The 21,776-nt window shown below is 42.3% G+C and overlaps 1 protein-coding gene and 1 long non-coding RNA gene across 2 annotated transcripts; both read right to left on the reverse strand.

Annotated features, from left to right (window-relative positions):
* Positions 1-4,856: 4,856 nt before the first annotated feature.
* dlb (deltaB) lies at positions 4,857-10,814 on the reverse strand. Its single transcript, XM_037749535.1, has 7 exons — positions 10,592-10,814; positions 10,251-10,490; positions 10,080-10,137; positions 8,589-8,846; positions 7,275-7,636; positions 6,603-6,819; positions 4,857-6,395 (listed from the first exon to the last, which is right to left on the reverse strand). Exons 1-7 carry the CDS (start codon positions 10,640-10,642, stop codon positions 5,680-5,682), a joined length of 1,902 nt encoding a protein of 633 aa, XP_037605463.1. The 5' UTR covers positions 10,643-10,814; the 3' UTR covers positions 4,857-5,679.
* A 1,796-nt stretch (positions 10,815-12,610) lies between these two features.
* On the reverse strand, positions 12,611-21,216 carry LOC119476241. Its single transcript, XR_005203977.1, has 3 exons — positions 21,137-21,216; positions 13,070-13,121; positions 12,611-12,736 (listed from the first exon to the last, which is right to left on the reverse strand). It is a non-coding gene; the product is annotated as an uncharacterized LOC119476241 (long non-coding RNA).
* Between the last annotated feature and the right edge of the window lie 560 nt (positions 21,217-21,776).

The following is a 21,776-nucleotide window of genomic DNA, read 5'->3' on the forward strand; positions in this document are numbered from 1 at the left end:
GACAGACTATGACTTTTTTTCATGAAATTTTTCGACATTTTATAAATGATTATTTTCTCACACACTATGAAAGTTTTTTAACGTTAATATGGTCATTCGTATAACTGGATGTATGTTTGATTCTGGAAGCATTATTTCCTGTCTATAGGCAGAAGTTCTTGTGATATTCTCCTGGCAGCTCGGATGATATGACTATGACTTTTTTTTCGGTCGATTTTTCGACATACTATGCTATGACTTTTTCATGAAATTTTTCGACATACAATATATATACTATATATACTATGACTTTTTTTCACGAAATTTTTCGACATACTATGACTTTTTTTTCGGTCGATTTTTCAACTTTCTTTCATGACCTTTTTTCGTCATGAAAGATACTCTGACTTTTTTTCATGACATCTTTCGACATTACTTTTTTGGAATTTTTTTTTTACATGCTATATTATGACTTTTGAAATAGCTCAGGTTGGTAGATATCTGGTTGGAATATTGGCGGTTGTGAGTTTGATCCTTATATGACACAATGAGTTTTGAGCTCTTACTTCAAATAAAGAAGTCAAATACAAAACGAAACAATACATCAATATATCTGGTGAGATAGCTCAGTGTGGTAGATAACTGGTCGTAGTATCCGGTTGGAGTACTGGAGGTTGTGTGTTTGATCCTTATATGACACAATAAGTTTTGAGCTCTTACTTCAAATAAAGAAGTCAAATACAAAACGAAACAATACATCATCATATCTAGTGAGATAGCTCAGTGTGGTAGATAACTAGACGGAATACCTAGTTGGAATACTGGAGGTTGTAGGTTCGATCTTTATTTGACACGATGAGTTTTGAGGTCTTACTTCAAATAAAGAAGTCACATACAATAGCAAACACCGCATCAGTGTATCTGCTCAGATAGCTCAGTGTGGTAGATAACTGCTCGTAGTATCCGGTTGGAATACTGGAGGTTGTGGGTTCGATCCTTATGTGACACAGTCTGTTTTCAGCTCTAACTTCTAATGAAGAAGTCAAATACAATAGCAAACACCGCATCAGTGTATCTGCTCAGATAGCTCAGTGTGGTAGATAACTGCTCGTAGTATCCGGTTGGAATACTGGAGGTTGTGGGTTCGATCCTTATGTGACACAGTCTGTTTTCAGCTCTAACTTCAAATAAAGAAGTCACATACAATAGCAAACACCGCATCAGTGTATCTGCTCAGATAGCTCAGTGTGGTAGATAACTGCTCGTAGTATCTGGTTGGAATACTGGAGGTTGTGGGTTCGATCCTTATATGACACAATGAGTTTTGAGCTCTTACTTCAAATAAAGAAGTCAAATACAAAAAGAAACAATACATCAACATATCTGGTGAGATAGCTCAGTGTGGTAGATAACTGGACGGAATACCCACTTGGAATACTGGAGGTTGTGGGTTCGATCCTTATGTGACACAGTCTGTTTTCAGCTCTAACTTCTAATGAAGAAGTCAAATACAATAGCAAACACCACATCAGTGTATCTGCTCAGATAGCTCAGTGTGGTAGATAACTGCTCGTAGTATCCGGTTGGAATACTGGAGGTTGTGGGTTCGATCCTTATTTGACACGATGAGTTTTGAGGTCTTACTTCAAATAAAGAAGTCACATACAATAGCAAACACCGCATCAGTGTATCTGCTCAGATAGCTCAGTGTGGTAGATAACTGCTCGTAGTATCCAGTTGGAATACTGGAGGTTGTGGGTTCGATCCTTATGTGACACAGTCTGTTTTCAGCTCTAACTTCTAATGACGAAGTCAAATATACGAAGAGAACAGTCCTCACTGCGTGTGGCACTGGTGGCTGGGTTGCTGAGTTCTGGTTCGGGCTGCGGTAGATCGGGGTTCAATCCCCACCCTCATCAGTGTCCGGTGCCCGACAGTGGAGTGAGACGAGCGTCTCCTCCCAGGGTTTACCAGAGATACAACTGGGGGGTTATGCATCAGTATATATGTTAAATATATACTTTTATGCGACGCACATATAATTGCATATAATATCATATGCGTCGCATAAAAGTATATATATTAAATAACATTATATGCGTCGCATGTAAGATTATATGCGTCGCATAAAAGTATATATTTAACATATATACTGATGCATAACCCCCCAGTTGTATCTCTGGTAAACCCTGGGAGGAGACGCTCGTCTCACTCCACTGTCGGGCACCGGACACTGATGTGGGTAGGGATTGAACCCCGACCTGCCGCAGCCCGAACCAGAACTCAGCAACCCAGCCACCAGTGCCACACGCAGTGAGGACTGTTCTCTTCGTATATTTGACTTCGTCATTAGAAGTTAGAGCTGAAAACAGACTGTGTCACATAAGGATCGAACCCACAACCTCCAGTATTCCAACCGGATACTACGAGCAGTTATCTACCACACTGAGCTATCTGAGCAGATACACTGATGCGGTGTTTGCTATTGTATTTGACTTCTTCATTTGAAGTTAGAGCTGAAAACAGACTGTGTCACATAAGGATCGAACCCACAACCTCCAGTATTCCAACCGGATACTACGAGCAGTTATCTACCACACTGAGCTATCTGAGCAGATACACTAATGCGGTGTTTGCTATTTTATGTGACTTCTTTATTTGAAGTAAGACCTCAAAACTCATCGTGTCAAATAAGGATCGAACCCACAACCTCCAGTATTCCAACTGGATACTACGAGCAATTATCTACCACACTGAGCTATCTGAGCAGATACACTGATGTGGTGTTTGCTATTGTATTTGACTTCTTCATTAGAAGTTAGAGCTGAAAACAGACTGTGTCACATAAGGATCGAACCCACAACCTCCAGCATTCCAAGTAGGTATTCCGTCCAGTTATCTACCACACTGAGCTATCTCACCAGATATGTTGATGTATTGTTTCTTTTTGTATTTGACTTCTTTATTTGAAGTAAGAGCTCAAAACTCATTGTGTCATATAAGGATTGAACCCACAACCTCCAGTATTCCAACCGGATACTACGAGCAGTTATCTACCACACTGAGCTATCTGAGCAGATACACTGATGCGGTGTTTGCTATTGTATGTGACTTCTTTATTTGAAGTAAGACCTCAAAACTCATTGTGTCAAATAAGGATCGAACCTACAACCTCCAGTATTCCAAGTAGGTATTCCGTCTAGTTATCTACCACACTGAGCTATCTCACTAGATATGATGATGTATTGTTTCGTTTTGTATTTGACTTCTTTATTTGAAGTAAGAGCTCAAAACTTATTGTGTCATATAAGGATCAAACACACAACCTCCAGTACTCCAACCGGATACTACGACCAGTTATCTACCACACTGAGCTATCTCACCAGATATGTTGATGTATTGTTTCGTTTTGTATTTGACTTCTTTATTTGAAGTAAGAGCTCAAAACTCATCGTGTCATATAAGGATCAAACTCACAACCGCCAATATTCCAACCAGATATCTACCAACCTGAGCTATTTCAAAAGTCATAATATAGCATGTAAAAAAAAAATTCCAAAAAAGTAATGTCGAAAGATGTCATGAAAAAAAGTCAGAGTATCTTTCATGACGAAAAAAGGTCATGAAAGAAAGTTGAAAAATCGACCGAAAAAAAAGTCATAGTATGTCGAAAAATTTCGTGAAAAAAAGTCATAGTATATATAGTATATATATTGTATGTCGAAAAATTTCATGAAAAAGTCATAGCATAGTATGTCGAAAAATCGACCGAAAAAAAAGTCATAGTCATATCATCCGAGCTGCCAGGAGAATATCACAAGAACTTCTGCCTATAGACAGGAAATAATGCTTCCAGAATCAAACATACATCCAGTTATACGAATGACCATATTAACGTTAAAAACCTTTCATAGTGTGTGAGAAAATAATCATTTATAAAATGTCGAAAAATTTCATGAAAAAAAGTCATAGTCTGTCTATAATTCATCCCGATCAGTCAGGGTTTTATCTCCAGGCGACAACTCTCTGGTAACCTACAGCTACGGTTCAGGAAGGGGCTACGGTGTATAAGGGATCTTTTTCAAAACGATAACTTAATGTCTTTTGAGCACATTGTTAGAGAACATGACATACCTAGTGTCTAGTCTTCCCATCTCGCCCAATAGATGTTTGGATTGATGAATCTTTAGATTGTGGTCAGATATCTAGATTGTTCAGTGAAATTCAAAGGGTGTCATCGCCTTCACTGAACCATCTCAGGGAACAATGGGGTAAAGACTTTGGAGCTGATTTTTCAGATAAAGTTTGGCAGTTTGCAATTGAATGGATCCATTCAACATCTATGCAATAGAAAACTGAAATTTTAACTCCAAGTTGTCCCCAGTATCTAGCCCTATTTTTCTGATATATTCACCTAGATTCCCTTAAACATCTCCTCAGCAGCCTCCTCCTTGGCCTTAAATAAATAAAGGGTTATATCATAAATGTCAGGGTTACATATCATATGTTTGCTATTGTATTTGACTTCTTCATTTGAAGTTAGAGCTGAAAACAGACTGTGTCACATAAGGATCGAACACACAACCTTCAGCATTCCAACCAGTTATCTACCACACTGAGCTATCTGACCAGATACAATGTTTCTGTTTATATATGACATATTCAGAAATGTTTCGACATGACTGCCTATGACTTTTTTTTTCATGACATTTTTTGACATACTAGTCAAAGACTATGACTTTTTTTCATGAATCGCACTTGAGACTGTTCTCTTCGTATATTTGACTTTGTCATTAGAAGTAGTATTAGAAGTATAGTATGTCGAAAAACGTAATGAAAGAAAGTCCTGGTATAGTAACAGAGACTTAAATCCAGAATCACATCAAAGCGAATATTTTATTCCACATCACAACAACAACATGATGAAATTAAATAATATGAAGGTAACATAACAAAACTTTGGCATGAACACAAAATGGCACACGAAAAGAGCAATGTGATCAGTAGTATATAAATATAAATTACAGTAACAGCTGACTTTGTGTGATAAAGCACATTTTCTTTTATATCCCTGCACTGAATATCTTTGGGATATTTCACACAGCCTTCACAGCCCATAAAACATCAAGCGTCGGTTCTTCATTCAGCATCATATAAATATATCTCTACATCTGTGACAATCCAGGTGAAGCAATAAACATAAGTTTTCAAATAAATAAATAATATAAAGAATAAAAATGATGGTACGCACAATAAGGAAATAATGTCCAAAGGAAGATTGAAAAGCAAAACAAAAATAAAAAAAATGATAACAATCATACAAAGTGAACATATTAAAAACAATAACCCAACAAAACATTTTTTTTTTTTGGGCAGCTTTTCCAAAGGTGGTTTTGTGACTTCCTGTATTTGGTTTGTGTTGTAGGTCCTATGAAAAGTGGATCGTATTATTTGTTTCTTTGGGTCTAAAACGTGGAAGAGCTTCGCCCCATATACATTTTTAAATAATCTTTGTAAATCATCTTCATCAGAATAGTTCATTTGTCAATATTTTGTTTCTTATGCTTACATTTTTAATGGTACATTATCTTCTGCATAAGCAGAGTGGTTTTCATGGATTTGCTCCGTTCTTCACTGTGCATGAAGAGAGAGGAGCAACAAGTGCTGATATTCCTTTACCCCTGTGTGGACGTCCATGTTTCATCTCAGCCCTGCCCCAGAGCCCAGGCCGGCCTCGTCCCTCCACATAAAGTCCTGGCGCTCGCCTCGGGCCAGGCTGCTCTCCACAGGACTGTGCCTGTACCCAGATCTTCCGTCCGGGCAGAGGGAGAGGCTGAGGCGAGCCGTGCCGTTGCTGATCTTGAACAAGCCGTTAGGACTGAGGAAGGCTTCCCTTTCGCTTCCTCCCTGGTTGTTGACCGTATCTAAATCATTGTACACTGCGCTGTCGTTCAGCTGCTTCCTTCCCTGCAGTCTCCTTCTCCTCCTCAAGAAGATAATACCCGCCACCAGAACCAGCACCAGGACGGCCAGAATGCAGGAGATGGTGAGGGTGGCGGAGGAGGGCTCGGAGGTTTGGCGCAAAGCCGGCTTGAAACTGGGCTGGAGCGTGAACTCGCAGCTCGGGCCCATAAAGCCTTTAGGGCACTGGCACACTGGCCCGGTGAAGTGGGTGAAGCAAGTGCCACCGTTTTGGCATGGGCGGGCGCCACAGGCATCTGAGCGCACGCTGCAGTTCTTGCCGGTGTACCCCAGGGTGCAGGAGCAGGTGTAGTCATTCACGCCGTCTTGGCAGGTTCCTGCATTCTGGCAGGGGGTCGAGGCACAGTCGTCAATGTTGACCTGGCAGTTGGCACCGGTGAAGCCCGCCTGACAGCGGCACAAGACGCTCTGGCCGAGGTCCAGACACTCACCACCTGCAGGAGAGAGAAACACTGTTCAGCATCCAAGAGATCAGGGACGAACATTTGTTTAAGGGAGTGTTAATGAGATTACATTTAACACTCTCTGTGTGAGTGTTGACAGTGAGACCTAAAAACTATTTCATATTCAGCCCATAAACTGCTGGTTTGCACTTCAGCCACCAGATGTCTCCAGAGAGGAGGCCTCTCCTGTCCTCTCACCGTTCAGACAGGGCCTGTTGCTGCAGCGGTCCAGCTTCTTCTCACAGTTGGAGCCGGTGTAGCTGGGAGGGCAGCGGCAGGTGTAGCCTCCAGTCATCGCCTCCACACAGGTGCCGCCGTTGAAGCAGGGACCGTCTGCGCACGTCATGGCGATGATCTCGCAGTTCTTCCCGTAGAATCCCTGTGGGCAGGTACACGAGTAGTCGTTCTCCAGGTCCTGCAGACAGAGGAAGAAAAAACCTTCACGTTAAGGAGGGGGAGAAGAAGAAGTGTGGTGAGCCTTCTACTTCTGGAGCTCTTCCATTTGGAATAAAGGATGAGACGTGATGCAAGCTCTTCTTTTTCAATATGCATTCAGATGAGATCAGTGAAACCACAACTAATGCATTATAAGTCTTTGCACCACTATGCTTGCAGTAGAAGACTGGACTTTGGATTTGCTGCTACGAGTGCAATACTACTACTACTATAGAATACTGTTTATCTAATACTATCTATATAATACTGTTTATTTAATACTGTCTATCTAATACTGTCTATCTAATACTGTTTACTGTTCTATCTCCTCGTCACAGAGTCCTCCATGTTGCTCCTCCATGTTTCTACGGTAGCCCAGAACGGACAAACCAAACTCTGGCTCTAGAGAGAGACTTTCACGTTTTGTATACTCACATTGCAGCTGCCTCCGTTCTTGCAGGGGTTGCTGTCACACTCGTTGGTTTCCAGCTCACAGTTGGTGCCTCCGAAGCCGGGCCGGCAGGTGCAGGTGTAGCTGCCCTGGCCCGTGTTGGTGCAGGTGGCCCCGTGGGTGCATGGCTTGTGGTTGGTGCAGTAGTTGAGGTCCTGGTCGCAGAAGAGGCCCCCCCAGCCCTCCTGACAGTTACACTGCCACGGCTGGCTGCACGTCCCGTGGAGGCAGCCTGGGTAGCGCACGCATTCATTACAGGAGGGGCCCTGCCAGCCCATGCGACACGTACAGCCCCCTGGGGCCTCGCAGTAGCCATGCTTCTCGCTGCAGTCCGCCGAGCAGATGGCTGAAGAGGAGAGGGGAAGGGAGGGTGTGTGATTACAATGGGCACGCCTTCACACACATCTCACACACACACACACACACACGTACAGGGCCCCCGTCTGACCCCAGCCCTGCTCCAGACTTCACTGTTGGTTAAGTATTAAGCCACGCAGCTGGTAGGCACACTGCCGGAGAAAAATGCTTTCTTTTATCTCCCCATTACACACACACACACACACACACACACACACACACACGCACACACACACACACACACATTCGCAAACACACCCAGATCACCTTGAGAAATGAGTGTGTGTGACGGGGGCCACGGCTCTTTCTCTCATTGTAACGGAGAACAAAAGGCAGATGGAACACCACAGACGGTAAAACACAACTCTACGGGACGTCACTCACATAAAGGAAACACACTCTATAGGCTCTGAAAAGACTCCTGTATGTGTAGGAGATCAAAACTCAACCTGAGTGAGAAGATTAAAAACATGTTTTGATAAAACTTGGACCAGCATTTTTCAGGTCTTGGGAGGAGGACAGGTTTGGGTCGTGTTGTCTCTCAGTGTTACTGATTTGTGTACAAACAGCTTTGGTTGTCTCCACCTCTCTATTCTCTCTATTTCTTTACTCACTCAGATGTTGTTTCATTTAGTTTGTGTTTGGAGAGTTCAGGACAGGAAACTCCTATGAGGAGAGAACCGTTTCCAGAAGGCTTGCCTTTTACTTTATGGGTTTTATGTCTTTATTCTACTGTTTGTTTTTATCACTGCATTTTACTCAATTTCGTACTCTGTACTTTTATTTGCCTGATTATATCCAAGTCCAGTGGTAAATGGACTTGCATTTATATACAGTAGCTCAAAGCACTACATGTCAGCATTCACTCAGCTTTCAGGAGCATTTTGGTGTTAAGTGCCTTGCTCGAGGGCACTTGGGTGCTTTGATGAATAAACACTTACACTCAGAGCAGTAGTTTCCCTTCCATCCCTCCAGGCAGATGCGGTTGCCCTCCTCGTCGCAGGTGTAGTGTCCCAGCGTGTCGTCTCTCGGCCTGCAGTATTCAGCGCAGCCGTCTCCAAAGTAGTACTCGTCGCAGAAGACGTGGTAGGAGTAACGCAGCTCGCTCTGCTCGCCAAAGTGCACGTCCTGAGACCAGTCCTCACCGATGGAGAGTCTCCTCCTGGTCGCCAGGCGGCTCACCAGGTTGTTCTGGTTGTCTGTGGAGGGAAAGACAAGACATCTTTAAACAAATGTTATCTTACAAGGAAGATGCATGGAACAAGCTCCCAGAAACCTGCAGGACCTCCAACTCTGAGTTCTTTTAAATCAAAGCTTCACACGTTCCTGTTTGCTGCTGCCTTTTATTAAACCAGATAATGATCTTATATACTGCACTAGAGCTTTTACTCTTGTGTGTTATATTCTAGTTTAGCTTCTACCCAGCCAACATTTGTATGTGGGGCCCATGTGGGTAGTAAATGGGCTGAAAAATGGGCCCTATATGGGATTGTCACAAACAACCTACACATCACTAAGACCAAGAAAGTGGATCATATCAGTCCAGTTCTGAGGTCTCTACACCGGCTCCCTGTCTCTCAGAGAATTGATTTCAAAATACTGCTGCTGGTTTACAAAGCACTAAACGGTTTAGGGCCAAAATACATTTCTGATCTTCTGCTTTGTTCTGAACCATCCAGACCTCTTAGGTCATCTGGATCAGGTCTGCTTAGTGTCCCCAGAGTCACAACTAAACATGCAGAAGCAGCGTTCAGTTTTTATGCACCAAATATCTGGAACAAGCTCCCAGAAACCTGCAGGACCGCTCCAACTCTGAGTTCTTTTAAATCAAAGATTCAAACTTTCCTGTTTGCTGCTGCCTTTTATTAAACCAGATAATGATCTTATACTGCACTATAACTTTTACTCTTGTGTGTTATACTCTATTTTAGCTTCTATCCTAGCTTTTATTTTCAGCTTGTTTCTATTTTCTTTTTTTTTATACTTTATTTTTTCGAGGTTGTTTTCATATATGCAATTAACAGTTCGTAATTACAATAGTTTATAAACCAATTTTTAAGTAGATGAGCTTAACTCATTAAGTGCACTAGAGAAAACAACTTCAATATTCAAAATTGAAATAAAATTAAGAAAATAAATAATAATAATAATAATAATAATAATAATAATAATAAAAAAAGAAAGAATAGAGTTAAAAAAACACACAAACAATAATAATACAAAAATACGAGAGTAATAATAAATTAAATTTGTTTTTATTTTCTAATCTTTAATGTTTTTATAACTGTTTTAATTATGTCTTAATGTTCTTTTGCACTTTGTCTTAATGTTCTTGAGTGTTTATGTAAAGCACTTTGAATTGCCCTGTTGCTGAAATGTGCTCTACAAATAAAAGCAGTTAAGTCCAATGATTTAGTGAATCAGAAACCTACCTGTGTATTCAGTGGGAGATTCAGCGTTCCAGGCTTCAATGATCAAAGAAAACGTTCCCTAGAACAGAAAGAAAAAATATGCATTTAGTGTTTCCAATAACAGTGGAGTATTTTACGCACTGATCTGATATTGAGAAATGAACTGGTTGTGTGTCCAAACTGTGTATTTACCGGCCACTTGAAGTGGAAAGGCACCCTGATGGGCGCGCTGCTGGAGATGGAGGTGTGATCGGCTCTGATCACGTTGGTGTGTCCGGTGCCAAAGGTGCACGGCGGCTCTGCAGAGATCACATCCTCCGGGTGTTTCAGGCAGATCCTGAAGAAGATGTGACAGTCTCTGTGTCTCCTGCAGATGCGCTGCGCAGTGTGGAAGGAGTTAATCTTCAGCTCAAACACACCAGAGGTCCAAACCTGCAAGGAGAGAAAAAGAAAAGCATGATATCATCAGACGAGCTGTGCGTAAAGACATTTGGAGGTTGTTATTTTGTTTGCACAAACAGAAGTCAACTTACTACGTGCAATAAGGTCAAAGCCAAGAGGCATCTCAGGTGTAAATGTGCCATTTCCTCTCACAAGTTTGCTTTCAGCTTCTAAGTGGATGTTCCCAAGATATTCCCAAAAAGATGTTGAAGAAAAACTCAAAAATAAGTTGCATCACTTTGCAAAATCCCGTCGGTGTCTCCTAAATCCTTGTCTCCTAATGATAGTCTTCTCCTACGTCCTATACTCTGCACTCCTCTTGTTTTGTCTCTGGTGCGTAAAAGACGCTCAGTGGGTTTTATAGCCTCTGATGCTGCGCGTCACGCGTAAAGAGGAGGAGCAGAGCAGAACCTCAGGGGAGCAGCCTGACACAGGGCTCAGAGCATCTGTCTGGGGATTTAGACTACCCACACCACACCTGGACTAAGTCCTGCAGAGGAATATGCATGAGGAGATGGTGCAGGACAGATATGTTTAGCATTACTGCATGAATCTTACCCAGGAAAGTGTGCGCTATAATGTGATGGAACTGAATCGACACTGGATAAAGCACCACTCAACTCACTCTACAACACACCTGGAAGACAACAAGACATCCAACTTTTAATGATGAAGAACTTTTAATATAATAAATGTATAAGTGAGTCAGCCAAGAGAATATGTACTTCCGATTTTGGGAGATTTGTCAAACAATGAGGGTGCCAGTATGTGCAATCTTGCAGATGCCATTAGGAGCATCAGAGGACACAGAGGAACATGAATTTTTTCAGGTTACCTGTTTCATGCACTACTGTCAGGATATAGCAACCGTTTTATAAAAATAACTTGTTTTAATCATATTTGCTCCAATCTCGCCTCCTTCAGCTTTAAAGTACCAAACATAAAAGTACACATTATGCAGAATAATGTATATTATTGGATTATACTTATTGATGCATTAATGTGTTCATCACTTTAATGTTGCAGCTGGTAAAGGTGGAGCTCATTTTAATGACTTTATATAGTTTAATCTATAATAATACATCATCATTTATTCGTTGATTATATTTTGAATTAATAATCTGAATCTGTAAAGTAACTAAAGTTATTAAATCAATGTAGTGGAGTAAAAAGTACAATATTTCCCTCTGAGATGTAGTAGAAGTAGAAAGTATCAGAACATGGAAATACTCAAGTAAATTACAAGTACCTCAAAATTGTACTTACAGTACTTGAGTAAATGTACTAAGTTACTTTCCACCACTGAGTACATTTTATACTGTGGTGTTTTTCTAAGCATTCTTTACTGCTCCTGTTGGAATAAAATAATTGTTGATTATTTAACTGCAAGGTCGTAATGTGTTTTTGATACCTTCACTTTTTTTGCATTAAATCATACTGGGATGTTTGATGAAATTGACTGGATGGTGCACCACAACCTAGAAACATGAACACCAGCCGCCACTGGTGCCAGGACATCATCTATACTCCTCCTGCATTTCATCAACAGTTAACTTTAACACCAATGTGGAGATGATTGTTTGGAGTTTTTTTTTTCTTTTCTTTTTGGAGCTTGCCTCCTTCCACACTAAACAAAGATCAGAAGGAAGCAGAGGAAGAATAGCGTATAGCTTTTCTTTTCTCCAGCTACATCCAACATTATAATTGCTCTGACGCGTGTGGGGGGACAAAAGAGGGGGCAGGTCCCGGATAAGGACGCATTGTGAGGCTATTCAGGCCTCTTCTGAAGCCTGGGCCTGGAGATGGGTGATGGGGGAGGACAGAGGGGTGATGGTCGCGTGTGTAGAGTGTGTGCATGTGTATGTGTGTGTGTGTGTGTGTGGAGGGGGGTTCCTGCAGAGTTTGGACTATCATGTTGCTTTTGTCTGGACCTCATGCGAACAGCTGTATGGTAATCAACGGCACATGGTCGACCGTGTGGGGGCTCCAACCCGGGCTATTGTCTCCCCAAAGCATCCACCCCCAGCACACACACACACATACACACACGCACACACACATCATACAGTATGTGGTACATACCTCAATGGTGTTGTTATTTCTTTGAATCCAGGTTGTAGATTTCTCAGATTAACTAAAGAGACACTTCACAAAATGATATCTTGAAGGCTTCATAAAGGTGTTCATACCTTCTCTACATCTTTCCTACGTAGCTTTATGTGAAATGGTGAAAAAGACTATAGGAGAGAAGAGATGGCAGTATTTTACATCACTGGTTCTCAACCAGTGGTCCGGGGACCCCAAGTGGTCCTTGAGGGAGATCCAGGGGGTCCCCAGAAAATAAAGGTTTATTTTCACTATTTCATTTACTACAGATGTGAGCCCAATAAGAGTCATAAGAGGGACTATTCTGTAAATGTAAATCAGCTTTTATTGTCACACATAGTATTGTACACAGCACACGGTGAAATTTAGTCTCTGCATTTAACCCATGCACCCAGGAGGTGAACTGGCACCTTTCCAGCTTTCCATGCAGGGACTTGAACCTTTTGCATAGTCAGAGTTCTTACCTCAGCAGTCTAATCTTAATTTTTCTCCCCCAGCTTCTGATCTCCTTTTTTCCTGCACAAAACAAAGATGAGCAATGAAATCAGGACTGTTTCCTAACCCTACTTCAGTGGTTGTGTTGCCTACACCTAACTTTCTGTGAAAATGGAAGTTTATTTTGAAAGGACACTATGCGTGTAACAAGCGTATGTTGACACGCCGTCTCCGGGCCGTCCAAAAGTAACACATCAGGAGGGGTACCCCGTGCGTGTACTCGTACTCGCAAAACGGCTCCAATACAACGGCACTGATACCACTTTACGGCAGCATGACGTTAACCTCTCGTCACCATTTTTCAGGTCCTATCGCACGCGCTCATGCTCCACCTCACCGACGGTGCGGGCGAGACGGGCCTGTGGTGCGCCCGACCCCGCGGGGCCGGGATCCCACCTCAGCCGGCGCGCGCTGGCCCTCACTTTCATTGCGCCACAGGGTTTTGCTTGCACCCTCTGACTCGGGCGTGCGCTAGACTCCTTTGTCCGTGTTTCAAGACGGGTCGGTTGGGTTGCAGACATCGCCGCAGACCCCTGGTGCCTTTTACGTGGCACTGGGGGCACGTCGCACCTGCAGCAGGGGGTGCCGCCCACCAACCCCCACCCACCCCCATCGGCGAGTACCCAAATGTAAGTCTGAAAAAAAGTGGTATCGGTGCATCCCTACAATAGAGCACAGAGAAACTCAGATTACGACACACAGAGGGAGAGAGACTTCATTCTCTGCTCAGGTAGACATTACTCCTCTACATCTTTACACAGACAATAGTTTGTTTGCTGCAATATCAATGCTCTGAATATCGTCTAGAGAATCTTAAGCACTTCTGTAGCTCAACACATAATCACATATATAAAAAGCGAGTTTGCTCCAGACTTTCTGAGTGGAGATTGAAACGAGTTTTCAAGATGGCAGCCGTGTTTACTAATCCCACACTAAATCACTATGGTGATAGAAGCTGGGTGAGTGGGGAGGGTCCTATTGATATTCTAATGAGAAAAGAGGACGCGTGCTTGAGATGGCCCCCTTGTATATCTTGGCACACTTCCCTGCAGGACAACAAGGACTCAGTCAGCTCAGTAAAAAGGCTGGAGAGTTTATTGTTGTGATTCAGGGTCAGCTCACAAAGTTTGATGTCAAACCTGGAGTCCAGAGCTGTGGTTCTAAACGTGGGACAAAGGATCTCCGAGAAGTTCCAGGGGGGGTCCCTTACAACATGAAGACAATTTTGATTTTACTACAATTTCTGCAGGTCATCTGATGATGCACCAGAACGACTGTAATGTGTAATCTAAGATCTCATTTGATTTATCTCACAGAGTACAATTAACAGTAAATCAACCCCAAACGAGTTCCCTAAAAATAAAGCTTGTATGCAGCAATATTTCCTGTGTGTAATGGAGGAGTACACATGTATCTGAGTGCATTTTTACTTGATTGACTCATGAGTTTTGGTGAAGTACCAGCATGATTTGTACTTTCTATTATTTGAGGTTGAATTTCTTTTTCACAAAGACAAGTCAAAATGAGTTGTACAAAGAAGCTCTCCTTCCCTCCAGTATCTTAAAACAATATATTTATGGAACATTAGTTACAGCCTCCGTATGATCTGAATAAAGAGCCGGTAAATAAATGGTTATTACAGCCACTGAATATGTGAACTAAGCACCTGACACCAGCTCTGTGGCTGCCCTTGGTCTTGATATTTTCACCACATCCTGGATTACAAATAATAAAAATCTTACGAGGGAAGAATGAAACAAATATGGGATGTTAGAAGATAACAGGTGTTGGTCTTGTAATGTAATGTATTCCCCTCCACCCACAATAGTTTCCATTCAGCTGATCACACCCGTTCTCCAATTTCATAAACTTTTTGTTTGCATATGTGGCTAAACCCATTTAGACACATCCTACAACCCTCATGTCACACACACGGCCCAAACACCATCTCTCCGTGGAGGAGGATGCAAGTGTCTTTGTGTCAGGAGAGCAGATGGACAGTGCACCCGCTCTGCTGTTGTCATCTGTATTACTTGCAGGACTGTGACATGAGTGTGCCACGGGGCATGGGAACCAAAGAGGAGTCATATCACCCCCCCGCCGGACCTCCCACTATAGGTTGAGTGGCCGGCATCTGCCTCATCTACGGTCTGCGGCAGCTTGGAGCTCCCTCTCCCTAAGGACACTTGGAGAAAGAGAGAGAGGGGGGGAGCTGCTGCAAATGTGACCCCTGCAGGCTCTCGGGGGAGAAGTCGGCCTGTTGTGGCCACTTCTGCAGCCCCGGCCTGCTGTCTGACTGTGGGACAATAGGAGGTGAGGAACGGGAGTCTGGTGGGCCGTGATGTTCTGTTAGTGTTAGTGTGTGTGTGTGTGTGTGTGTGTGTGTGTGTGTGTGTGTGTGTCATGTGGTTGATTGGTTGCTCTCATTAAGATGCTGAAGTACTGTCGGGTACCTAAACATGCACACAGCCCTGCCACATCCCCATTGTGCTGATTTATGGCTGACTCAGAGGGGCGTGAGGTATCTGGAGGGGCATTATCAGGCAAATCACTGGCTCGCAATGATGCAGACAGAAATACTGTACTGTATCTCATGGCTTCTCCTTTGTGAAGTCAGTGCTTTGAGACATTTGTTTCCTCAGGCCATCTGTGCCTCCTTGAATCCGAGCTAACTGCTAACTGGGGGTTCGTCGCTCATCAATAGACTGATACTGATTTATAGTGATTTGGAACTAAAGTAAGTCATCAGTATTCAAGGTAACCAGTGTGTCATTACCACAGTCAGCATTCAGCAGTACGTGAAACCTGTGTGGCTGAGAGGTTATGAGATTATCAAAAAACTGTCCACAGTGCAAAAGACATTGGGAACCCCTGTTATATATGTGTTGTGTGCAAAGTAACTATAGCTGTTGAATAAATGTAGCTGTAAAAAGTTCAATATTTCCCTCTGAAATGTTGTCGAGTAAAGTAGCATTAAAGGGAAATACTCAAGTAAAGTACATAAAGTAAAGTACTTAAGTAAATGTACTTAGTTACATTCCATCACTGCAATTTAAACATATAAATGAATTGTACCTGATCAAATTAAAACATTAGGTCCAAACTAAATTCCATATATAATACAATGCTGTCAACACAAAAATATGATTATTAAAAGGGACCGTTTGTAACTTTTTACACGTTTAAATCATTGCGGGTCGGTGTCCCATGCGCGCTCGGAAGCACCGAAACCACAAAGTTGTATCTAGTGAAGCCCGTCTGTTAAACAGTGTTGGCCGCGGTCGGAGGACGCGGGGGAGACCGTAGCTTTGGTCTCCAGGACCGGAGTCTCTGCTGTACTCGGCTCCTCGGCTCCTCTGCCTGCCTTCACTCACACAGCGCGCTCGTTCTCACTCTTTCGGTCCACTCTCACGTGCATGCGCGCACACTCCACACTGCAGAAGAGCTAGTTTAGCTCTGAGAATATCTAGTGAATGTTCAGTGGACGTTTGTGCAGAAATAACTGCTGCAGCTCCTCCAGACCAACAGAGGTTTCCCGTGTCTTCTGAAGTGACGGGGATCCGCAACGAGAAACGTTATTGTCTCCGACCAAAACTCCGATGTCTCCCCCGTTCCCTCCGGCCGCGGTCGGGAGGCTGAAGCAGGAAAAGCCAACACTAACATCAGCATTGATTCACGGAGAGACCTTCGTCTGGTCAGCTAACATTACTGCCAAGCAGCTGAAATATAGAGTGATATTGTGCTTTTAGCTGACGTGTGTCACCTCACTGTGTTGAGCGATGCTCGTTCATGTCTATGTAGAGCAAGCACTAGCGCGAGCCTGACGCTGACTTTCGTTGACTTAACGGCCACAGGTGTCGCTGTTAACAAGCAATTTCTGATTCTTACAAACTGTCCCTTTACTAATGAATTATAAGGTCAAGTATCATAATACTTCATAACTGCTGGTCACTCACTGACATTTTCTTTGCAAGGATCATGGTGTATTAATAAAGTCAAAATTCATTTCACAACGTTTTGTGTTTTTTTCACTTTACTTAAAGCAAACAATGACCACTTAGAGTAACGTATAATCACATTATAATGCAGTGATCATAATGCATCATAATGGATTATAAAAAGATTATAATGTATTACAACTGGTGGAATTATAATACACTATGATTTTTGTAAAAAAAATGTCAGAGTGACCAGCAGTTATGAAGACTTATGACCTTATAAGTCATTATTAAATGCTTTATAATGTGTTGTAATTATTGTTATAAAACATTATGAATCGTGAGTGATTATAATACAGTGCTTTAAACAGATTATAACACATAAGTATGTTTATAATGGAGAGTAGAGAGTGTAGCGTGCGTTGACAAACATTTTGTATGGTGGTTTTCTAATATAATAATATCTGTTTATTGCCTGAACATATGGACCAAACAAATCGGTCTCTGTGAGTTACCGATAGCGTCATAAATCCTCCCCGAATCAACAGATATGATTAGGTAAATAAAACAGAACAGTTTGGCTTAACAGCAGATGTATAATTGCTCCTTTCTTGGGGCACAAAAAGGATGAATGATAATGATTTAATCCCGTCCGAGCCGAGCGACAGATCCTATACCTTTCCTCTCCAGCCCAGACTCTGTCCTGCAGCAGCTTCTGTGGCAGATGGTAGATGAAAGAGGGAGCTGGGAGGAACGAGGGAATGAGAACAGGTGGGGGTGAAAACTGAAGAAAAAGAAAGGGCGTAGGGGTCAACTGGGGCAATAGAAAGGGGGAGGAAACGTACATATAGACTTGCAGAAGGACAGATCGATGGATAGATTTCTTCCCTTTACATTGTGCCTCTCTAAATCCACGTCTCTTTTCGCCAGATGTCGACCGACTGTCGAAACTACATGATCATGCTCCGAGAGAGATGAAGAATGGAGCAACATTATGTCTGTAGTGGCATTTCTGGACAATATTTTGTTCAGTCAAAATGCTCTTATATGCAAGTACTGTAATTTGTTTTAATGTACTGGATATTATCTATAGTTAGAGCCTATTTTTGATCATTAAAATGAATTCTGCTGATGTAGCGTGGGATTCAACCATGCTCATGTCTTATGTGGAATAGTACAGAGAAATGCTGCCTATACAGGAATTTAATAATTTAATTTAATCAGGCACAGCTTTAGTGTAAATATCCACTTTCTAAGTAAAATAGGCCAAGTCGTATTTTATTCTAAAGAAAGGAGACGGGGCTTAGAATGGAGTAGAATACAGTTTTATAGGTAGTCAGAGTGAATAATGCCCTTTCAGAGAGGCTTAAGTCTCAGGTTTAAGGGCTCCGTAAAGAACTGAAGGTAAAGGACCAGACCACAATGTGAATACAGCTGCCTATTCAGAGCCCCCCCGCCAGCCAGACACTAATGCTGCCCCCTGCCTTCAGCCATGGAGGAGGCCCCAGCAGACTGTTGAACTCCTGCTGCATCCTCCCGCCCTCCTCCTCCTCCTCTTCCTCCTCCTCCTCCTCTTCCTCCTCCTCCTCCTCCTCCTCCTCCTCCTCCTCCCTTCCCTGCTGCGGCACGCCGGACCGAGCCGGCCCCGGCAGCTGTTGAGCCAACTGATGCAGCAGGGGAACAATGCAATGTGACTTAACTCTCCCTCTTTGTGTGTGTGTGTGTATGTGTGTGTGTGTGCACGCTTGCGTCTTTTTCACGAGTAGCCTATTTAATGAAGAATGGACCTCAATGGATCAGGTAACCCCCATCCTAAAATCTAATCCTAACATCCTTAGGTGCACATTTCAAACTGTTTTTGTTCACTGTAAGCAGTCAAACATTTGTGAATGATTAGTTGTATTCATTTCTTTACAGCTCAGAGGAGTGTATTAAGCCGAGCCACAGCAAAGTAATGAACCTTATTATTATTTTTTTTATCATTTGTGTTGTCAAAAGCAGGAGATTTCTGCAACATCTTCTAGTAATATGAAAATCCTCAGCATCAATCTGTGTAGTAGTCATTAACAAGGCCGACTGTAGGTCGTATAGGCGGTCGCAGAGGGCGCCACCTTCTGAGCACGTGGATGCCCTTCCTCATTTTCTGCATTGACTTAACAAATAAATAATTAAAGAAAGAAATACACTCTTCACCCCCGTAACTCTCTTTCTCACACTTTTTCATCTGCACGACCGCATTTATTTATTATTAATAAATGTGTAAATCGTAGTGAAACTGACTAAACACTTTTAAGCCAACAATATCAGGGACCAATTGTTTATTTATATTATAATAAATACAGTTATTTAAACCATTGTGATGTCTGATGTGTGTTGCGGCCGCTCCAAGGGCACCAAAAGGTTCAAAGATTAAAAAGATTAAAAGTTAAAGATCTTTTGTACCAGCTGTAAAATCACAAGCATTTAAAATACATTTAATAGAATTGAATATGACAGTTTCATTCTACCTTAATTAAATACTGATGTGTAGACCTGCTCAGATCCTAACAGAGTCTGGTTACATTGACCTTACTCAACTGCCCAAGGTTATATAATAGTATTATCATATATTAGGTAATAAAGCTATCAGTAGGTGGAACTAGAGAGAAACTAATAGTGGTTCTGATTCTGACTCCGCAGGGTCTAAAGCAATGCTACTGTATGACTGGAGCACTTCAACTATCTGGACTAAAATGTTATTTCATTCCGATCAGCGTGCTAAAGACTCAGCAGGGAGTGCAATAAACCCAAACTAAATAATGGAGCTCATTTGAGTTGTTGAGATTCAACAGAGAGCACATGACCAGGCCGAACAATAGAAGGAGACGTCACTATTGGCTGCAGCGTGCTGCTAAATTAACCTTGTTTAAATTAAATGTAAAATGAAATGCAGTCCCAGCAGCATGTTAGTATCTTCATTAATACGGCAATAAGCAATAAATTTGACTTGTTCTTGTGAATAAAAACTAGCCAACCACTTATTATGTTGTATTAATACTAGGGATTAAAATATTTAATCGCGATTAATCGCATTATTGTCCATGGTTAATTACAAATTAATCGCATTTTGTATCTGCTCAAAATGTACCTTAAAGGGAGAGAGTCAAGTATTTAATACTCTCATCAACATGGGAGTGGACAAATGTGCTGCTTTATGCAAATGTATGTATATATTTATTATTATAAATCAATTAACAACACAAAACAATGACAGATATTGTCCAGAAACCCTCACAGGTACTGCATTTTTTTGTGGATCATCATCAGCAGTCTGGCCTCACAACACAGACTGGGACAGCAGAGCCCCCTGCTGCACATTATATGAACCTGCACAACTGTCTGGACCTCTGAGCCTGTTGGACGTTTGTCTCCATCTGACAACAATGTCAAGATATGTTTCAGTAAAGGATGATCTCTACGTGTCTCTACCTGTCTTTACCTTTCTCTACCTGTCTCTACCTGTCTCTACCTGCCTCCACCTGCCTCCACCTGTCTTTAACTGTCTCTACCTGCCTCCACCTGTCTCTACCTGCCTCCACCTGTCTTTAACTGTCTCTACCTGTTCTACCTGTCTCTACCTGCCTCCACCTGCCTCTACCTGTCTTTAACTGTCTCTACCTGTTCTACCTGTGTCTACCTGCCTCCACCTGCCTCTACCTGTCTTTAACTGTCTCTACCTGTTCTACCTGCCTCTACCTGCCTCTACCTGTGTCTACCTGTCTCTACCTGTCTCTACCTGCCTCCACCTGCCTCCACCTGTCTTTAACTGTCTCTACCTGTTCTACCTGCCTCCACCTGCCTCTACCTGCCTCTACCTGCCTCTACCTGTGTCTACCTGTCTCTACCTGCCTCCACCTGCCTCCACCTGTCTTTAACTGTCTCTACCTGTTCCACCTGCCTCTACCTGTCTTTAACTGTCTCTACCTGTTCTACCTGTCTCTACCTGCCTCTACCTGCCTCTACCTGTCTCTACCTGTCTCTACCTGCCTCTACCTGTCTCTACCTGATACCACCACTTAACACCAGTTTTAACTTGTGTGAAGTCAAAGAGTGACTTACATTCTGGGTGATTCTGGAGGACAGCTCGGTCCGTTTGGACCACGGAACCGGTTCACTTCTTCTTTTTCTCCTTTTTCTCCTTCTTCTTCTTCTGCTTCTTCTTATTCGGTGTTTATTGGCGGTTGGTAAACCAGCTTAAAGGTGCATTACCGCCACCTACTGGACTGGAAGAGTGGAGCAGTAGATTGGCAGGAAAAAAAATAATAATAATAAAATAATAATAACTAAAATAAAATATAATTTATTATTATTATTCATAATATTAATAACAATAATAATAAAATTATCTCCATTATTCCTGCTGCCCTTAAAGGTCCCATATCGTGCTCATTTTCGGGATCATATTTGTATTTTGTGTTTCTACTAGAACATGTTTACATGCTGTAATGTTAAAATAAAACTTTATTTTCCTCATACTGTCTGTCTGAATATGCCTGTATTCACCCTCTGTCTTAAACGCTCCGTTTTAGTGCATTTCAATGGAATTGCAACAAAATTGCAACAAAATTGCAACAGAATTGCGTTGCTAGGCAACAGCTTGGGTCCATGTGTACTTCCTGTCAGCTAATGACATTCACATACACTGCAACCGGGAATAAACTGGGACACATTTAGAATGTTTACGTTTAAATCTGTGTAA

The sequence above is a fragment of the Sebastes umbrosus genome, chromosome 17 (assembly GCF_015220745.1).
Source record: "Sebastes umbrosus isolate fSebUmb1 chromosome 17, fSebUmb1.pri, whole genome shotgun sequence".
Lineage (NCBI taxonomy): Eukaryota > Metazoa > Chordata > Actinopteri > Perciformes > Sebastidae > Sebastes > Sebastes umbrosus.

Excerpts from the sequence above, each read along its gene's own strand:
- dlb (XM_037749535.1), bottom strand. The coding sequence starts at position 10,642 with ATGGCACATTTACACCTGAGATGCCTCTTGGCTTTGACCTTATTGCAC. Across the intron at positions 10,138-10,250 it reads CTTTCCACTTCAAGTGGCCG|GGAACGTTTTCTTTGATCAT; the intron begins GTAAATACACAG and ends TTTCTGTTCTAG. Across the intron at positions 6,396-6,602 it reads CAACAGGCCCTGTCTGAACG|GTGGTGAGTGTCTGGACCTC; the intron begins GTGAGAGGACAG and ends TCTCTCCTGCAG.